This window comes from Amborella trichopoda, chromosome 3 (genome assembly GCF_054954075.1).
Source record: "Amborella trichopoda isolate Santa Cruz 75 chromosome 3, AtrichopodaSantaCruz75HAP2 v2.0, whole genome shotgun sequence".
NCBI lineage: Eukaryota > Viridiplantae > Streptophyta > Magnoliopsida > Amborellales > Amborellaceae > Amborella > Amborella trichopoda.
The window spans coordinates 5453279-5472695 of record NC_142338.1 but is presented as its reverse complement, the minus strand read 5'-3'; the positions used below and the strand labels follow the sequence as shown (position 1 = coordinate 5472695).

The 19417-nt window shown below is 34.5% G+C and overlaps 2 protein-coding genes across 2 annotated transcripts; both read right to left on the bottom strand.

The window, feature by feature from the left end:
• Nucleotides 1-3383: 3383 nt before the first annotated feature.
• LOC18439934 (APETALA2-like protein 2) lies at nt 3384-7377 on the bottom strand. The gene is made up of 5 exons (XM_011627223.2): nt 7038-7377; nt 6837-6910; nt 6218-6268; nt 5773-5849; nt 3384-4564 (listed from the first exon to the last, which is right to left on the bottom strand). Exons 2-5 carry the CDS (start codon nt 6878-6880, stop codon nt 3762-3764), a joined length of 975 nt encoding a protein of 324 aa, XP_011625525.2. The 5' UTR covers nt 6881-6910; nt 7038-7377; the 3' UTR covers nt 3384-3761.
• Nucleotides 7378-7913: 536 nt separating this feature from the next.
• LOC148782700 (AP2-like ethylene-responsive transcription factor BBM) lies at nt 7914-10168 on the bottom strand. Its single transcript, XM_088863038.1, has 3 exons — nt 9834-10168; nt 8461-9022; nt 7914-8097 (listed from the first exon to the last, which is right to left on the bottom strand). Exons 1-3 carry the CDS (start codon nt 10027-10029, stop codon nt 7959-7961), a joined length of 897 nt encoding a protein of 298 aa, XP_088719164.1. The 5' UTR covers nt 10030-10168; the 3' UTR covers nt 7914-7958.
• Between the last annotated feature and the right edge of the window lie 9249 nt (nt 10169-19417).

Genomic DNA, 19417 nt, shown 5'->3' with positions numbered 1-19417 from the left:
ATATGAGGAAAAAATTTGTTTCTTTTTAATGTTATACATTTTTTGTGAGCTTGTTGGATTGTTTTTAATGTTTTATATATATTTTTTATAAAAAAATTATTTTGTGATGAATATGAGAAAAAAATTATTTCTTTTTAAGGTTATTTTTGGTGTAGGTTACTGATGTCTGTGTTCTCAACTTCTTATTTAGTTGTGACATTTTCTTCTAATTTGTTTTTTTATTTGTTACAAGCTATCTATTATTTGTTGCAACTTCATACTCCTTATATCTGTTTATTAGCCTCTATGAAGAAAAAAAGTAGAAGCTAAAAAGTGCTTTACTCATCTCTTATGTTTCCACATGCTGAAATGGATAAAAACTTAACCCGGTTTTTTTTTTTTTTAAAATATGCATGTTAATTCTACATTTTAACGTTGCCATCTTATATAATTTTTTTTTTTCATGTTAAAACCCAACTCAAAAGGTTATTGAGTAAATGCGGTTTGGCCATTTCAAAATTAATTTGGTAATTTCAAAATCGATTTGGCCATTTGAAAATCGACTTGGCCATATTTTTTTAAAATATGTGATTTGGCCATTTGAAGCAGCACTTAACACTTGACCCACACCCGGCATTTGATAACCAAGTTACTAAGTAAATGAGGTGCTCTCTCTTACTACCTTGACTCACAACCATTCGTAAAGCTGGGAACATCATGCTACAAAAAAATACACTCTCAAACCCAATTCTAAACCGTATTAAAGGGTTTTTCAACATTAAAACAACATTTTTAAACATCAACATTAAAACAATATAGAAGCATATATTGGTGCATCATCTATTTTTAGTTGCACTTTGAAACTTCACCTATTGAATTTATGTGAAATTATAAATTGTCTTGCATATTTTCATAATATTCAAATATTAAATTATATAAAAAGTTGTATCAAATTTTTTACAAGATAAATGTATGTAATATGATGGTGTATACTTAATCTGAGTTTTTCTATTTTTTTTAATTTGTTTTTGGGGATTTTGACCCTTTTTTAAAAAAAATCTACTTGATCGGTTAGTTCGGTTCCGGTTCAAACCGCTACCAGCCTCATGACCGGTTAACTGTTCCGGTTTGATTTTGCAAACATTGTTGTGAACAGATCTGAGAATGATCAGAGAATGAGAGTTGAGTAAAGTTGATATTGTGAAAATATCGTTTTTTGGATGGATTCCCATGTAGACATTGAGTGATGAGATATTATCTCAATCATTTTGTTTTTGTTTATGTTTATGATTCCGATTTATTTTCTCCTTGCATTAATTGGTATCAGAGCCCTAAGATCCCTGATCTAGTTATGGAGAGTTTCGATCAAAGATTTAATAAAATCAAAGACGACCTAGTAGATAGTATTAGAAAAGTAGTAGAAAAATATCTACGAGATGTATTGCATAGATTGCAATCGGAGCCAGAAGAACAAGAATATGAAGAGGTAGATCTCGATACAACATATGACGTCGATAACCCCAATGTGCAACAAGAATATGGAGAGCTAGAGCTCGATACAACATACGACGTCGATAACCCCAATGTGCAACAAGAATATAGAGAGCTAGAGCTTGATACAACATAAGACGTCGATAACCCCAATGTGCAAGAAATTTTGAAAATCAATTATGAAGAAGAAGATATGTGTGATGAAACATTTGAAATCCAACCAAGTGAGTTGGAAGGAGAAATCAAGATTGAGCCAGAGATCATTGTGTTCTACTTCGAGATAAGCACGAATCAATCGATGAATCAGCTTAATGAATAAATTGAAGAAAAAGCGCAAAGGCGCATGGTGAGACTACATCACCAACTTTAGAAGGCCTCGGCCTCTAAAATATTTGAGTTACTCTCAACCTGGGGAGAATGATGCGAATAAAAATGGGAGATTATTTATTTATTTTTATTTTTAATTAGGAATAGGAAGAGAGCTGGGATTAGGATAAAGTTAAGTAGGAAGAGGGAGGATTTTTGTTAAGTACAGCTAAGTAGGAGATTTTATCTAGATTTAGTGAGAGATTTAAGGGGATTTAAATATAAAAAAGATATAGGGTTTAGATATAGGAACGTATGTTTTGGGTTTATTTAGGGGATGGAAGATAGGATGTCACGTGAGGTTAAGAGAGAGTAGATACGGATTGAGTTGGGTTATCTTTTGGAAGTAAATATTTTAAGACTAAAAATAGAGAGAAAATAGGGAGATGAAAAGAGAGATGAGAAAAGTTAATACGCATGAGAGAGAGTTTTTTTTTAGTTATTTGTTTTGAAGTCTATTTAAAGGGATGATGTCCTCATTGTAAATAGAGTTGAGTAATCTTTTCAAAAGATCGTTTTTGGGTTATTCTTTTTCAGATTTTGAGAGAGAGTATATTCTCTCAACCCTGTTATTTTTGTTTATTTTTATTATTTCGGGTTTATTTTATCTCAGCATCTTTACATATGGATCCTATGTAAATAGGAAAAATATAGTATGCTCATCTTATATACAAATATTACATCCAAAGTAATTTCATAAAAAAAAAAAAAAGGCGGTTCGGGGATGGCATCCTCGGACTGAGGGATAATTTTGTCAAAAAAAAAAAAGAGGCTAGATATTCGCATATAAGAGGAGCACTCCGTATTTTCTTTACTTATATGAAGTCCAAACGTAATTAACTCTAAAAAAAAGATCTCAGGGTAACAATCTCCCTCTCGTAAACAGGATCCATACATAATTAACTCTAAAAAAAACGTCTCATGGTAACAATCTTGCTCTCGTAAACACAAAAAAACGTCTCATGGTAACAATCTCGCTCTCGTAAACAATCTTCCCCTCACACATACACACAAATAAGGCGATTTCTCTCTCATAGATAAAACTGAATTTTGTAATCTCTATCACAACCAGGTGATTTCTCTCTCATAGATAAAGTGAATTTTGTAATCTCGATCACAACCAATAGTGCAATTTGCAATCTCGATGCAATCTCTCTCCAAATAGTGCAAAACCTCTCTCTAAATAGTGCAAAATCTCTCTCAATCACAACCAACAGTGCAATTTGCAATCTCTTATCACAACCAATAGTGCAATCAACGTAAGTGCAATCTCTCTCCAAATAGAGCAAAACCTCTCTCTCTAAATAGTGCAAAATCTCTCTATAGTGTAAAATTCCCCAGCCCACAGAACTTGATGGGAGCACCTCCTTACCTAGTTACCACAATGTAGTTTTCAATCCTACAGATACCACCCACTGAGACCTTCAAAAAACCTCACCCTAATCTATATGAGAAAAATGAATAGGAGCCTTTCAAAGTAAAAAAAAAAAAAAAAAGAAAACACAAAAACAAAATTCAATTTTATTCACTTCTAGTTAATAGACCGATTCTAACCAATAATAATAATAAAAACAACAACAACATATTCAAAACTTTTCTTCTTCCTTTATGAAATCGCCCCATATGATAATCAAAGGCGACATGAATGCCCCCAAGCATGAGGAGCTGGTTTTAAAGTAAAGGTCGATGAGTTCAATGCAAAGTTGGAAGTTGCTCAAACAAACCAAAAGGTATGGTTTACAACTATACAAAATTGATCCCCTTTTTCAAGGGCACCTCCCTCTCTTCCTCTATATCACTTTTTAACTTCTCAATTCTGTGTCCTAAAAATAAATCTCAGCCTAAATTCATGTCTCTAAACATTTCAGCTCTCTCTCTCTAGAGATCATGCATCATTTCAAACATATCAGTTCTCTCTCTAGAGGTCATGCATCATTCCAAACTGTAAATACTGACGGTTGGATGAAACCAGTCGACCAGTTTCCGGGTCCTGCACTCTGATCATAGTCCTCCTTGAGAATCCCAGCCATTTGCTCAGCCTGATTATACTCGTTCCCTTGTTGGTTATCCTGCATATAAGCGTGATGATGGTCATGCCTATGCTCATGGGCACCATGATCACCGCCAAAAGACGAGCTTGAAGGCATCATAACCATGTTGGTCGACATATTCGATCCGGCATCTAGTGCATCCATGGCCATCATGTTATGAGCAACAGCCAGGTTAGGGTGAGAAGACGATGGCCTCATCATGTCATGGTGATGGTACTGAAGCCCAAGCATGTTAGTATCACGGGCATGGCCATCACCATTATCAGGCTTGCACCATGCTCTTGATGTTGCATGGTAGGGGTGTTGCACCAAAAGAGGCTGAGGTTGGGCATGGTATGTCATGATGGGCCATGAATGATGATGGCCTTGTTGAGATGCATGATGATGACCATGTTGAGACCCATATGCAGATAAGTTTCCACCATAGCAGTTGATGCTATCCAGTAAGAAGTTTGAGCCTTGAGGCACCATTATCTCTCCCCTTGTTCTTGTTAAATTGGGCTCTGAGTTTACCTCAGTGTCTCTTAGTCTCTTTGCTGCACCACCAATGGGCAAAGTGCTGCTCTCAAGAATGCTATTCACATCGTACCTGCTCATGTCGAAGTTGGTGACTGCGTTTAGTCCTCGAAACTTAATGGCCGCAATATCATAGGCTTCTGCTGCTTCCTCTTGGGTACCTTCACAAACCAAAGTTTCGATTTTAGTGGATCCAGTTTTACATTCCGAACTTGATTCAATAAAACATAAATTTTAGTTTCAGTCTGTTGAAACCTAAGTTGCAAGTGTTAGTTGCAGTCTTACCTAGATATTAAAAAATAATTACAGCATCTGCATGCTAAGTAATTAGGCCGCGTATTTCTTGCTTCAGATATTGAGCTAAACTCGGCCAACTAGGAATGAGTAACTTTCAGTTCCATAAAAAAAATAGTGATGTTAGGCTTTGAAGTATAAAGCATGTTTCTTTTGCTTCAATCCAAGCACAGGAATGGTCTTTGGCTTTAACCTGTGTAGCATGGTATTTACCTTATATTTTATATATGTACCAAAAATGTATATAATATTACTTAAAAAGGTTAATTAGTATGGTCTCTTGGGGGCAAACTTCAAGGTTTGAAACTTTGAATTCTTGACAACCCTCAAGCAAATAGGGGTCCGAAGCACAAGGGAACCTAGCTTCTTATTATATTGTAGTTTAGATTATTAATATTATATACTTAGCCAAAAAAAAAAAATACAAATAATGTTCTGTATTCGAAACTTCAAATTTTAAAATATAGTGATGAAATGTTATTTAATATTCTATAATAACAACTTTCAAAATGCTTGCCACCACTTTAAGTCCACAATTAGGGGACAAAACCATGGTTTAACGCAATCAAAACAACATATTATATACCACTTGTCTACCATAACTTTTAAACCAAGATGGTATTGCACCCTAGTCTAGAAGACCAAGTTGAAGAGGCGGGCTAAACAATGTCATACTTCCCCAAAAATAAATAGTTCATCTGAAACAAAAAATAAATCGAAGTAAAAACAAAAAAAAAGGAATAAAATGGGAATTTGGGATCTAACTGACTCCTCACCTCAAATTAATTTGCACTAAAAAATAGCCTTGAAATTCAAAATCGAGTCCCTCAGATTAATTTGTAATAAAACTATAGCCTTCAATTCACACACAACAATTATTCACGTTGCATAAACACATCATTTTATTGGATAAGATAACACACATCATTTGTGCAGTAAAAAATATAAGATAACACATAAATTTAGTGGATCAGATCATGAGATTAACTTTAAAAAAAACCACCAAATCAAAATAAACATGGTTGTTCGATATAAAGCTGCAAAATAATCATGCCAAGAGCTTAAACAAACTTACTGAAAGTGCCCAAATAAAGATCTTTATTCCCTGCCACTCTTCCAATCCTAGCTTGCCACCTTCCATGCTGATGATGCCTGTTATAAACCCATGGACAAGTCTACTGAACAAGGCTTAAAGGAATGGTTATGCATGCATATAAATAAATAAATAAATAAATAAATATATATATATATATATATATATATATATATATTATTTTACCAAAAATGTGAGGAAATAATGTATTCTAACAAGCAAGAAAATCCACATTGCTTTAAAGAATGTGCATTATTGAGGTTGGTTTATTTTATTAGTATAGCCTCATCTCCAATAAAAGGAAATCCACAGTCTGACAGATGCACCAATGCTCCTATATTTAAACAAACACGACCATGGCTTTGATAATTCATGCCCAATATTTTAATGCCAAATTATTAGACATGGCACCCAAGCCAAAGCATACCTTGTAACCCCACGATAAATTGATGCACCTCTGGAAAATCCACTGCTCTTTCTGAACACAAGAATAATTTATACAGAGAGAAATATATTAGCAAAAAGAAAAAATTGGTTCCATATAAGATTTGATTGTGATAACCTAAAAAATATAGAGAAGCAACAGGTACCTCCTAAAAGACTTTATAGACATAGAGGCCAGCATAAAACTTTAAAAATATAAATTAATCAAAGCATGATTCTCTATAGAACTTCATATTTCACGCTAAAAAAATGGATCATAGAAAGCATGTATAAAACATGCTACTAATTTTATAGACTCCAGTCCAAGGTTGAATATATTTAGAAATTCAATTTGTCATAAATGGGACACAAAAAATAAATTACTAATATGACAGAAAAGAAACACCCCAAAAGAATGCGCAGCTAAAAACTTGAGGTATATGAAACTAAAAAACTACCCTTTTAAAATTAGTTTAATGAATTGTACAGTTAGAGAAATACTAATTTAGTAAAGCAATAAGTGGTAGAAATTTTTATTTATATAAATAAATAAATAAAATAAAGTTTTGAAAAGGGCCCATAATCAAACATAAAAATCATAGATCCTAGTCAGTTATGGTTACCTTCTAAGAGATGCCACATATTCTTGCCTGGTCATGTGCTTCATCTCCTCCAGCTCCTTCTCATAATTGCTGATCTGAATACATAAAAAATAAATTCATGCCACAATAATTCTCTACACAAGATAAAGAGCAAATACAAATAAAATATTGAAACAATAAAAACCCGACTCAAAATTTTCAATCTGGGAAACAAATGCATACAGGAAAGTTTGTAGTGGTAGTAGTGCCCCAGTACTTGAGAGCAGCCAAGTCATAAGCCCTAGCTGCCTTTTCTTCTTTGTCATAACCGCCTGCTCAAACAACAAAAATAAGTAGATACTTCATTAAGAACGTTTCGTGTTTCAAAAATCACTGGGTCGAATAAGGATCAGAAGTAGGTGATTTTCAGGCCGAAAATCCCAAAAACCATCCAAATCCCTATCAGACTTGCCGGAATCAGACCTGGAGTTCTCACTCTCGGGCCATAGACCAGTCGAAAAGTTAGATTTCTTTTGAAACTAAGGACAATAATAGAGGAAAGAAAATGATTCTTTTTTTGGGTAATTCAGTGGGGAAGACACGCCCCTACCCGTTTTAGGAGTTACATTTTTTAAGTTGTTAGTGGGGTGGTGTTATTGATAGGAATGGAAACCACAATGTGGTAACTAGGTGTGGGGATTCTACCACCACGACCCCATCCCCTTTCTTAGGAAAGAAAATGAATTGATGACTACTTAGAACTTACCCCTTCCCCTTTCCTAGGAAAGAAAATGAATTGATGACTACTTAGAACTTATGCCGATAATCGCCATCATATTAAGTTCTTAGTGATTACATGCACATTTCAATAGGATTAGTGAATTTTGCTTAGTTTTCACCACGAATTACGTGGAATCATAGAGCATCACATACCTAGATAGACTGCAAAAAGTGAGGCGATGGACGGCGATTCGGACCCAAATTTGAGCATTGCATATGATTAAAAAAAGACCAGAGAAAACAGTCAGAATATTTCTAAATATAAAAGGGAACCCAGTTAAAAAAACAGACCATAAATAAAAAAAAATGCCATAAATAAGCACATGAAAGAGAGAGAGAACATAAACCAAAAGGACGTGACATGATCAAAAGAGACTTGTAATCTCACTTAGAAAAGAGATTAAATAGAAAAGGAGGAGACAAGAAGCATAAAAGTGTACCTTGGCGTCCCTTTCTGGTTTGGCCCTCTCTCCTGCAACTGTTGTCCCAAAGATGTGCTTCATATCTACCCGTCCATCTGTGCCTACACTACCAAATCAACACTACTCAACATGATTCAAATCCAACAATAATTACTCTCTCTCTCTCTCTCTCTCGACATAATTCAAATCCAACAATAATTACTCTAAAGATCTCTCTCCTCCAAACTTCCAAATTATCTTTCCAACAGAGGGGCACAATTGATTGCATACTAGTTCTCTCTCTCCTCTACAGGGGCACAACCAGTCCCATTCTCTCTTTCTCTCTCTCTCTCTTCAAATTCAAATTTGAACTACACAATCTTTTGTATCAGCCTCTCCCTCTCTCTCAAACTTCATTTTGAACACTCACTTTCTCACTCTAAAAAGACCCTTTTCTCATTGTAAAGGACTTCTTGCAAGTATACCTTGTAACCCCACGATAAATGGAAGTTCTCTGCCCAAAATTATCAACTGGCTTCCTCACATTCACAGCCTCTACTGCACCAGTTTGGCTATCAAGAGGAGGAGGCCTGTTTCTCTCACTCTCCATAGAGGAAGAACTAGCTGCATTCTCACCATTCACACCAGGGCTCGACCCCGTTCCCATCGACAAAGTTAGCGACTGTAGATTATTATTCAAATTTCCGGTGACCTCTTTGGCCGGATTCTCCCTTAGCCAGGACTTGATCATCGATAATCCGATTGCCTTCTGGGTGGAATACTCGCCAGAAAAACTCTGTGATGGCTGAATTGGCCGGAAAATACCGGAGGTTAACGCGTCAGTCCCGCTTTCTCTAAACGTGACTCCCCCTAAAAAGTCCTCCAACTTTGGCCCCCTTTTGGTATCCATGTTAGAGGAGCCACTGTTTAGGTCATTAAATGTAGATGTTGAAGGTGCAAATGGATCGGTTGTGTCCTCAGCGGGCATGGAGATATCTGAAGAATTCACCAAACTTGATTTTAGAGTTGAGCGTTCGTCGACCCATTCTGCATGTTTGAGATTAGTTAATATTAGAGAATATCAAGCAAAAACCAAGTAAAAAGGATAAAAATGAGAGAGAGAGAGAGAGAGAGAGAGAGAGAGAGGGAGAAAGAGTCTAGGAATTACTAAAAGTAAACAGCTCCAAAAAAAGAAAAAAAAAAAATCCAGAAACTAAAACAAGCAAAAGGAAAATTTTCTTCGGAACAAAGGTTGAATGCTTGCAGAATTTTAACTCAGTGAAACGACAATACAGAGAGAGAGAGAGAGAGAGAGAGAGAGAGAGAGAGAGAGAGAGAGAGAGAGAGAGAGAGAGAGAGAGAGAGAAAGATTCTAAAAATGGAGAAGACCATCAAAAAACTAAGCAAAAAGAAAAAGGAAGAATTTCTTGACAAGCTAAGTTATGTGCTTGCAGAATGTGTAAATTCAATGAAACGTGGAGAGAGAGAGAGAGAGAGAGAGAGGATTTACGAAAAAATAAAAGAACGAACAAAAGAGAGAGCGAGAGACGAATTTCCCTACTAGTGAGCGAGGAGAGAGATAACGATCCTTCTCTCACAACAATTGCCATACATAGAGAGAGAAGTCCTATTAGTGACAGAGACAAATCGTACGCTCTCTTAGAGAGAGAAAGAAAAAGTTTGTTATTCACTCAGAGGAGAGAGATAGAGAGATGAGAGAGTTTTGGGGTTCCAGAACTGACAATCCCCACAGAAAACCAAAAACAGAAGAGAGAGAGAGACCCAAAACCCCAACATACAAAACGAAGTAATTAATAAGCTATTCCTGCAGTTTCTTTTATTCATATGTGGGGTTCACCTTGGTTTCTAGGGTTTCCACTTAAGACGTCCAAAATATTGAAGTGGCCATCATCTGCTGCAACAGAGGAGCTCTCCGATGCGAGACTGAAACCACCATCAAACCCTAATCCCTGTGAAGAAGATGACTGTGTACAGCGAGGAGAAGTTGCAGGAGAAGAGAGAGAAAATCCCAACCAATTATTAATGGACCCCATTCTCTCTCTCTCTATATATCCTCCACTTACCAAAAGAAAGAAAACCTCGTTATTGGGTTGATTTTACTGTGCAGATAGATGAAGAGGGAGAAATGGGGTTGAATTTTTTTTGGAGAGGGAGACGAAAAGACTGTGCAGATGCGGTTAATGGCGACAGAAGAAGAAAAGAAATGCGGTGACGACGCGCCTGGGATTTATATACTAAGGTTTACCAGGCGTGCTTGCATTGGGAACCATGCTTTCTCTCTCTAGACTCTAGAGAGAGAAAGCAGCTCTCTCTCTCTTTCTTCTCTCATTAAAAGGATGCATTTCTCTCCTCTCGTTAATGGCTCTCTTTCTCTCTCTTCACCAAACGTCGCCTCTCTCTTCAGTCCTCTCACTAAGGGTCTTCTCTCTCTATATGTTCCATACACCGACGACATGACATTCTCTCTCTTCTCATTAAGAGGTTCATCTTTCTCTCTCTAAAAATGCGGAGCCCACACTGTGAACTATATTCAGTGTCCCTAGAATCGTAGTTACCCTATTGTTTTTGCATGAATTTCTGATACGCCACTATTTATGTACAGAAGTTCGAAACTGCCCTTGCATGAAAAAAATAACCAAACTACCCCCGCAATTGTCACAAACCGGATTTCAAATATTTTATAGGAAAGCCCGAAAAAAAAAAAAAAGCAAATTTTTTCTTCCCACTAACACTTTACTCCTATTTTCATATTCTACTTGAAAAAAGAAGTAGGGGCTTCCTCTTTCCCACTAAATTACCTAAAAACATAAAATAAATAAGAAAGCTATTTTATTTTAGTTGCACCATGTGTACCCATTCGTATTCCATATTGTCGTTATCATCATCTGTTATCATCATCGTTCAAGCTCCATCTAAATTATTTAAAGTTCGCTTTACGAATCTCATTCTACTATTCATTGGATTATATTTCATAATAGAAATGTAGTAAAAGTTTTATGTTGACAACTAATCTAACACAACCCTCCTCCTACCTATTCCGATTGGGGGCTGACAATTGTGGAGTTAAACGTGGCCATTTGTATTATTTTAAAATTTACTAAGCATTCCCCCGCAAAAATAAGTAGTTCATGCATCACTTTACCTATTTGTGTCATTTTTAATTTACTAAGAATTATATTGCAAATTAATCAGTTAATGCATTTCTTAAACTCACAAAATATTTACCAGGTCAAACATAAGCTTAAGCTATCTTGCCCTACCTTTTTATTTTTTTTCTCTTTTTTAAAATGTTAAAGTGTAACTTTTATTGACTAACAAAATTGATATAAAAGTGCTTAAAGGTATTGGAAGCTTGTGAATGTGAGATAGGCATTAGATTACCATTCTTGACTAGGCCCTATGCTGCTGCTTCTTTTCTCTTACAAATCTTTCTAAGATGAACCTCTATATTTTGCAATCCCTCGTTGTCCACCAAAAAATAATAAAAAGAAGGCTTGAAATTTGTTTGGGGTAAGTCAGCGGGGAGACATTTGTTGATTGCCTATTATTTGTATTTATCATGAAGAACAAGTTACTAAGAAAATGCATAGATTGAAAACCTCCATTGTCCATATAATTGAAATATTTGACATTCTATATCAGGATACAAATCAAAACCTAAGTTTGAACATATAAATCTCCCAAACTTAATTCCCTGTTACATAATATCTTTTAACCCAAAGTTTTATTATGGATATTTTGTACCCAAAACATAAAAAAATGATTCCCAATTTTACCTTAGCATTGACAAGTGATTATCATCATCATTTTAGTCTTATCTCATCATCATTTTTTTTTGGATAAATCAGTGGGGAGACATTTGTTGATTGCCTATTATTTGTATTTATCATGGAGAACAAATTACTAAGAAAATACATAGATTGAAAACCTCCATTATCCATATAATTGGAATATTTGACATTCTATATTAGGATACAAATCAAAACTTAAATTTGAACATATAAATCTCCCAAACTTCATTCCCCGTTACGTAATATCTTTTAACCCAAAGTTTCATTATGGATATTTTGTACCCAAAACATAAAAAAATAATTCCCAATTTTACCTTAGCAATGACAAGTGATTATCATCGTTGTTTAAACCTTATCTCAACTATTTGAAATTGGTTGTACCAATCCTATTCTACTATATAAAATAAAAATTCGTAAAACAACATATAAAAATTTTACATTAACAACCAACCTAACACAACCCTTCGTCTTTTTTCGAAGCTTGAGATTTGCATGAACACCTCATGATGAAGTTATTAGCATTGGCCAGTGATACAACCATACAAAAATTTTCAAACTGAGGTTACTTTTGATATTTTCTCTAAACCCTAGGGAAGTTTTGGTCAAATTTTCTCACATTGTTTCCTAAAGGGCAAACGTCAATTCAAGTCAGAGCCCAACTGAATGGGATTGGGGGACTTGGGTGGTAGATTCAGAAGGTGATAAAAGACTTAATTTTTTATACTATTTTTATAAAAAAAATCATTTCATCATCATAATAATTTACTCCTATTTTTTCTCAAAAATAAAAATTGCCACAAAATTAATATTCATAGTTTATTTTTATGGAGCAGACAGGTGGGAATGGGAGGCCTCTCTTTTTCTCTCTGTCAAATCCAAAAGGAGGGTCATTTTTTGTCAGAAATTTTAGGAGGCCTCAGCAACCGCCACCTCTTATTCCAACAAGACCCCCGAATAACAAGGGCTCTCAACCCCTGTCTTTCATTAATGACCCTTTTACCCTTGAAAGTTCCTTAAATAACTAAATCATCGGTCGTTTTAGCAATCCCACCCGATACTATTTGTATGAGAGGGGGATTGAAAAGGGCTAGGAAATCTCAAAATCGAATAAAAAGGTTATTATCGTAATAAAAAATAAAAAATAATAATATTATTATGATCGCCAAAATCTTTTTCCAACTAATTGAAGTTAGTTATAAGAATCCTTATCTATTACAAGTCATACATTTAATGAGGTAAAGTCCTCATATTTTAGATTCTTGATTCATAAAAAGTTTTTGTAAAATTATATGTTGATTGCCTACCCAACACAACATAAATAGAAAATAACATATAATAGTAAAAAAGAAGAAGAAAAGATCAGAGTTAGAAAATTCATTTCACGTGAAAACTTGTTATAATCTTCAATTTTTTGGATTAAAATTGCAGTTCATAGGTTTAGGTGGTGATAATTTTAACTAATTTGACCAAAAATTTTCCTCATTTATAATGTAATTAATCTTTATGCTCAATTATGGAAGGTACAATAAAAAGTGCAATAATCGGATAATGGAAATTTAAGAAATTTTTTTAAAGAGTAACGTAGTTGCATAGTGGTGTAATTTTATGGCTCAACTGGGGAAAAAGAACATTATTTTATGGATAGAGACGCCACTAGGGAATGACGAATTTTCGCAAAATTAGATTTCTAAGATAAGGCATTTGACAACGAAGATTTACGAGGATGGAGAGAGAGAGAGAGAGAGAGAGAGAGGAGAAGAAGAAGCGACGGTGATGATAAACTCATACATCTAACAAAGTTGAGAACAATGTTCGCAAAACTACTGGAATCGGGCACTGGCCGATCTGATTTTGGCCGGTGTTGGTAGTGTGGGGTTGGTTATTTTAAAAAAATAAAAAACGTTATATAAAATCTCAAAAAATAAAAAATTTGCTTGTAATGTGTTTTTGAATATTTTTTATTATTTTGGTAAATATTAGAAAGTATTTTGGTTTTATATTTTTTTATTTTTTTAAAAAAATTAAAAATTCCCTGACATAAATGGATTTTTGAAATTTAATTGTCAGTAAGTTTCGACTTTATTTTCAAATTTTAATCATGCTTTAAACATAATATTTATATTTAAAAAAATATGATTTTTACATTTTTAAGCATGTTTTAGACCGGCTAGGATCTATCCAGTTAGGCTGGTTGAAGAAGAGGTTCGATTATTGGAACTTATGTCTACGAGAGAGAGAGAGATTTGTAGGTGAGAGATGAGCGAGAGAGTTTCATGTGAGAGATAGTAGAGAGAGAAATTTATGAGTGAGAGATCCGATTTGAGAATAAGAGAGAAAGAGAGAGAGACTTATGTGACAATGGGGATGATAAAATATAAGCAAGTTCAGAAGTTGTGGAAGCCGAAAAGTGGAGAGAGAGAGAGAGAATTTGTCCATGTGGTTAGAGAGAGAAAGAGTCTGTCCTGATGCTGATGTGGCTAGAGAGAGAGATTGTCCGTATACGGTTGGATTCAGAGTGATTTGCATGGTGCCCATGTGGCGTCATAAGCTGAGTTATTACATGTGGAGGGACGTTCTCTATTCCCCTCTCTCTGTCGGCAAAATAACCACTCTCCCCTCTTTCTTCATTTCTAAACTGACCTAATTATCTACTCCCTCCTAAGTTCTCCAATAAATAACTCCCACTTTATTTCATACTACAAAACGTGTCAGAATTTAGCATATATTCTAAGTTCCATAATATTTATAGCTTGCTGTTATTAAAACCACAAACAATCTCTCTCTAAAAACTCGAAACAAAACATGGAAGAAATGTATTTGCTTGGTGGGTAAGCAATAGATCTTGTTCCCAAACCATACCGCTCTTAGTCTCTCTTTCTCTCTCTAGAATTCTTATTGCACTCTCTCTCTCTCTCTCTCTCTACAAACGAACTTCACTGATAATAGTAAGGTAAGCTGGGACTTGAACCGTGGACTGTAGTGCAGCGGCCCTAACCATGAACCAATAGCCTTTTAACACGTATTGTTACATGGTTCATATCTACTGTGTCAATTTTTGGGTAAATTTAATTTAAAATTAAAATATCTTTGTTATATTTTCAAGAGTGATTTACGTACAGACTCGAAATAAGTACTTAGAATACGAAATGAGTCGATTATAAGCGTAAATTACAAAGAAGGTAGGTCGGCCGGCGATTGTTTTATTTTTTTCATAATCGCCCCTCGGTCCGAGAAACCTTTGGAACACATTTTGTTGTATTTTTTTGTTTGGTAGGGCAGTGCACAGGCGGTTCGAGGTTAGAATCCTCGAACTGTCTACTGGACTAAGCAGGCCTCAGTTCCTGAGCGGTCTGAGGTCCCCATACTCAGACCGCTCTTTTTTTCTTATTTTTTTGAAAAAAAAACAAGAGTTAGAGGTTCCCATCCTCATGCCACGCTTTATTTCTTATTTAGAGAAAAACAACAGTCCGAGGAAGAGGACCTCGTAGCGCTCTCTCGACTAAGCAAAACTCTATTCCAGGGTGGTAAGAGGTCCCCATCCTCGGACCGCACTTTATATTGTATTTTTTCGTAAAACAGTGGTCCAAGGATGGGGACCTCAGACCGCTCTACTAGGGTTTTATTGTGTTCATAGAGCGATCTGAGGATTCTGATCTCATACAGCCTTAGTACTACCCCTAAAGCTTCGAGCACATCCCTACTAACACGAAAACACTAAAACAAAACAAATGCGGTTTGAGGACTAAGGGATAATTTTGAAAAATATAAAAAAATACAAGTTGACTGACTTTCCTTATAATTTCACCTGTAACCAGATCATTTCATATTTTAAGTAATTATTTTGAGCCTGTACATAATATGCTCAATTTTGAATTACTTATGATCGTCTACTTGCAAATACCTGAAAGAACTTATATAATTTGTTCTTATACTGATGTATAAAAGGTTCTTCTTATATTAATGTGTTCATATTTGGTGCAAGGTACCTACTTTATCAAATAAATTTTTATTGGAGATGTGAATTTATTGATCCACAAATAAAGCAAATCAATAATTTCAAGGATGATCTTTTCATGTTTCACCTTAACACTTTTCAAACCATTTTTCCTGAAGTAACAATCAAAAGAGAGGCTATGGAAAGCATTATCACAAAAAGGTTTTAGCACCTCATTAATTTATCAAAAATAACCAACCTCAAAAACGAGACACGTTTTCACTAAAACCATAAGGTTCTTGCACGAAAATTAGGCTTTTCCAAGCAGGTTCTAAAATTTGGCGAGTCCGCTTAGATTCACCTGACTTAATGGGACTCGGCACCTTGCCGAGTCCGAGGAATCAGCCAGACTCAGCTATTTCTTGTACTTTTGTACTGTAACTTTTACAGACTCGATTGTCTTTGACAGTTAACTGTATTTATACAGACGTCTCATACCCTGCTGAGTTCCAAGTCTGCGCCTTGTTTTTGAAAGTGAACGTATTTCTTGAGAACTATTTCGTATTTAGATGCAACCCCATTTCTTGAGAACATTTTCATATGTTCTCTTTGTAAATAATCCCATTTGCATAAGGGCTAAGGCTTACAAAAAAAAATTGAGCCTTACCTCAAAACCTTGTCAACCACGTACTTCGGGCACATGAAATCCCTATGATGGCTCTAAAATCAGTTTCTACAACCAATCATGAAATGTGTAGTTCAAAAAATGGTAAAGATCTTACAGATATGTGAACACTTGAAAATAGATGGTCTAGATAATGTATCATAATATACACTATTTTAGTGCTTAGAATCTTATTTTTTTTCACAAGCATTATGGTCAAGGTCAAGATGATCCATTTGAACGTTTTCTTATGCCAGAACTAAATTTTTGGTGAGTTTTAACGTTTGAGGTATTTATTTTGATAGAATTGTAGCCCTATAGAAACATTTTCATATATATATATATATATATATATATATATATATATATATATATATATATATTGAAAAGCCAATTATTAGAAAAATAAAAAACAAATCAAACCCATGAGTTTAACTATTTAACATATCACTTATGTCTTTCACAATTATAAATAAAGAGCCCATCAAATGACACATCATTTGTTTAACTCGGTGATTTAGAAAATGGATCGGTGACTGAATCGAACATGGCTAAAACTGATATGGATCGTTGAATTGGCAGTCTTGATCGCTATTTTAATCTAAGAAAAAATAGCGAAACAACGAAAAAACACATGCAAAAATAGTGAACAGGCCAAAAATCAGTTCGGATTTGTGAATTGGCGTTAGTGTAGGACAAATCGAGCAGTTCAAATTCTTACCGCCCGGTTATACCGGAACTGGCCATTGGCCGATTCCGGTTTCTTCCGGTTTTGATGAACCAGTCGGGTATTTTAAAGGAAATTCAAAAAAAATTATATGAAATCCCAAAAAATAAGGAATTTTATTTGTAATGCATTTTTTAATGCTTTTCGTCATTTTGTCAAAGATTGAAATTTTTTTTGGCCATTAATACTTATTTTTACATTTCCTATCTATTTTGAAAATTTTCAAAAATACCCCAAACTCAATTCGATTATTTAAAATCTATTTTTTTCATTTTTTTTCAACTTCGTATTGATGTGTTTTGTTTAATCATGCCTTAAATCTACTTTTCATATTATAATAGATTTTTATTATATTTTTTCATTTTTAACACTTTTTTTAATGCCCAAAACTTGCTCGGTTAGGCTTGGTTGAACCGGCCAATTTACTGGTTAGTACCGAGTAACCGCTTCTGGCCCCATATTTAGTTAACCGTTCTTGTTCAATTTTTCCTACATTGTAGTCAAACGAGGTTTTTACTATAACAAATAACATTGTTTTATTGTAGTAAAGCGGCATTTCTCACCCAGACTATTTCATATATATTGACAAAATCACTACGGATAACCGATTCCCGGTTGGACCGGGCGACTCCGTGTTAAAAAAACTAAAGTCTTAAGTGTAATTTTCTTTAAATTTCTCGAAAAAGAGAAATAACAAGGGAAAGTATCACACGCCCCATGTTGTATGCTGACTCTGATTTCTTATTAAAATACATTAACAAGTACTAGTCGAATTACCATAATTTTTTTAGTCCCAAAAACTCTTAAATTACCACGCCATTGACGGTCAACCGAAGAATCAAACGAGGAAGCCCGTGTCATTTTTCTAATAATTTCTCTGATTTTTAAAAATAATAAAATCTGGCACAGAAACAGTAAGGTTTCTTGGGAGTTTAATCCTAATCATGCCAAGTCCTTTTTTAGCAGATAGAATTCTCCCACCAAAACCCTAAGATTTTTTTCACGAAACCCCATAACTCTGCAACTTGGTACAAAGTTCTTCCTTTTTTTAGAATGTTTTTGCAGAGTTATTATTAGAAAGAAATTGAGAAAAATTTATGAAACCCTAAATTCAAAATTATCTCTCTGTATAAGATCTTGTGGGGTGGGCTTATAATAGTTAGCCACCCTGTATCTTTAATTACACCATGAAAAGGCACAGGCTGTTCTTTTCTTTTTTTGTGTGTCAGGACTTTTGACTATGAGGGTAAAGGACCCTTATCCAAGTGGATCATAAAACTTAACACCCCAATTAAAAATAAAAAGGCCTTTAATGGTTTTAGCTTCTTGTTTTATCCAATTAGATATAGGTCAAGTTTGTATAACGTATCAAATTTTAAAGGAAAAATTCCGTATTGAACCCTAATTTTTCGTATTATTTCATCTTAGATTTTTTTTTTTTTTTTTTTAAAGCTACATAAGGAATTTCTTATGGATTTCACCATACCCCATCATTTCTTATATTCATCTTTTATTGACTTTTGACTATAAGAATTAACCTCAACAAATCTTGTTATACCATTTTATCAAAAAAAAATTTAACCTTTTTTTCCCCTTTCTACTCATTAAAATTTTCTTTGAGTTGAAATGGTATAAAAAGAATTGTTGGGGCTAATTTTTATGATCAAAAGTCAATAAAATAGGGAGATAATAGATGAGAGGGTATGGTGAAATCTTTAAAGGTTTTCTTATACCGCTTGAAAGAAAAAAGGAAGAAAAGTCTATCAGGAAATAATACGAGGAACTAGGGTTCTATACGAAATTTTCCCAACTTTAAATTATTGAAGTAAAGTTTATTTCAAAACTATGCCAAAAATGCAGTTTTGGTCGTATAAAGTCTTGCAATGATAAGAAAATCTATTGTTTCTCCCGATTATAAAATTAAAAGTTCAAGAAACAGTGACGATCAAGCAAATCTATAAACACTTGAAAATCTTGAAAATAGACGGTCCAAATAATGCGTTAGAAAGTGAACTAGTTTTAGGACCAGAAATCCCCTATTTTTTATGTCTATGAATCTTGTGGTCACGATGATCGATTTGAGAGTTTTCCAGCATAAGAACAATCTTCTCTAATGTGCTTTTAGGTGTACCTTACTTGTATAGTACAAGGTTGACCCATAGGAAAGGGGCTAGTGTTGTGGTGGTAGTATCCCCACACCCAATTACCTCATTTTGGTGTCCATTCCTACAGCTGACACCCTAAGTACCTTCAAAATGTAACTCACCAACCTATTGAAAAAAAGGGTAGGAGCTTATCTTCCCCA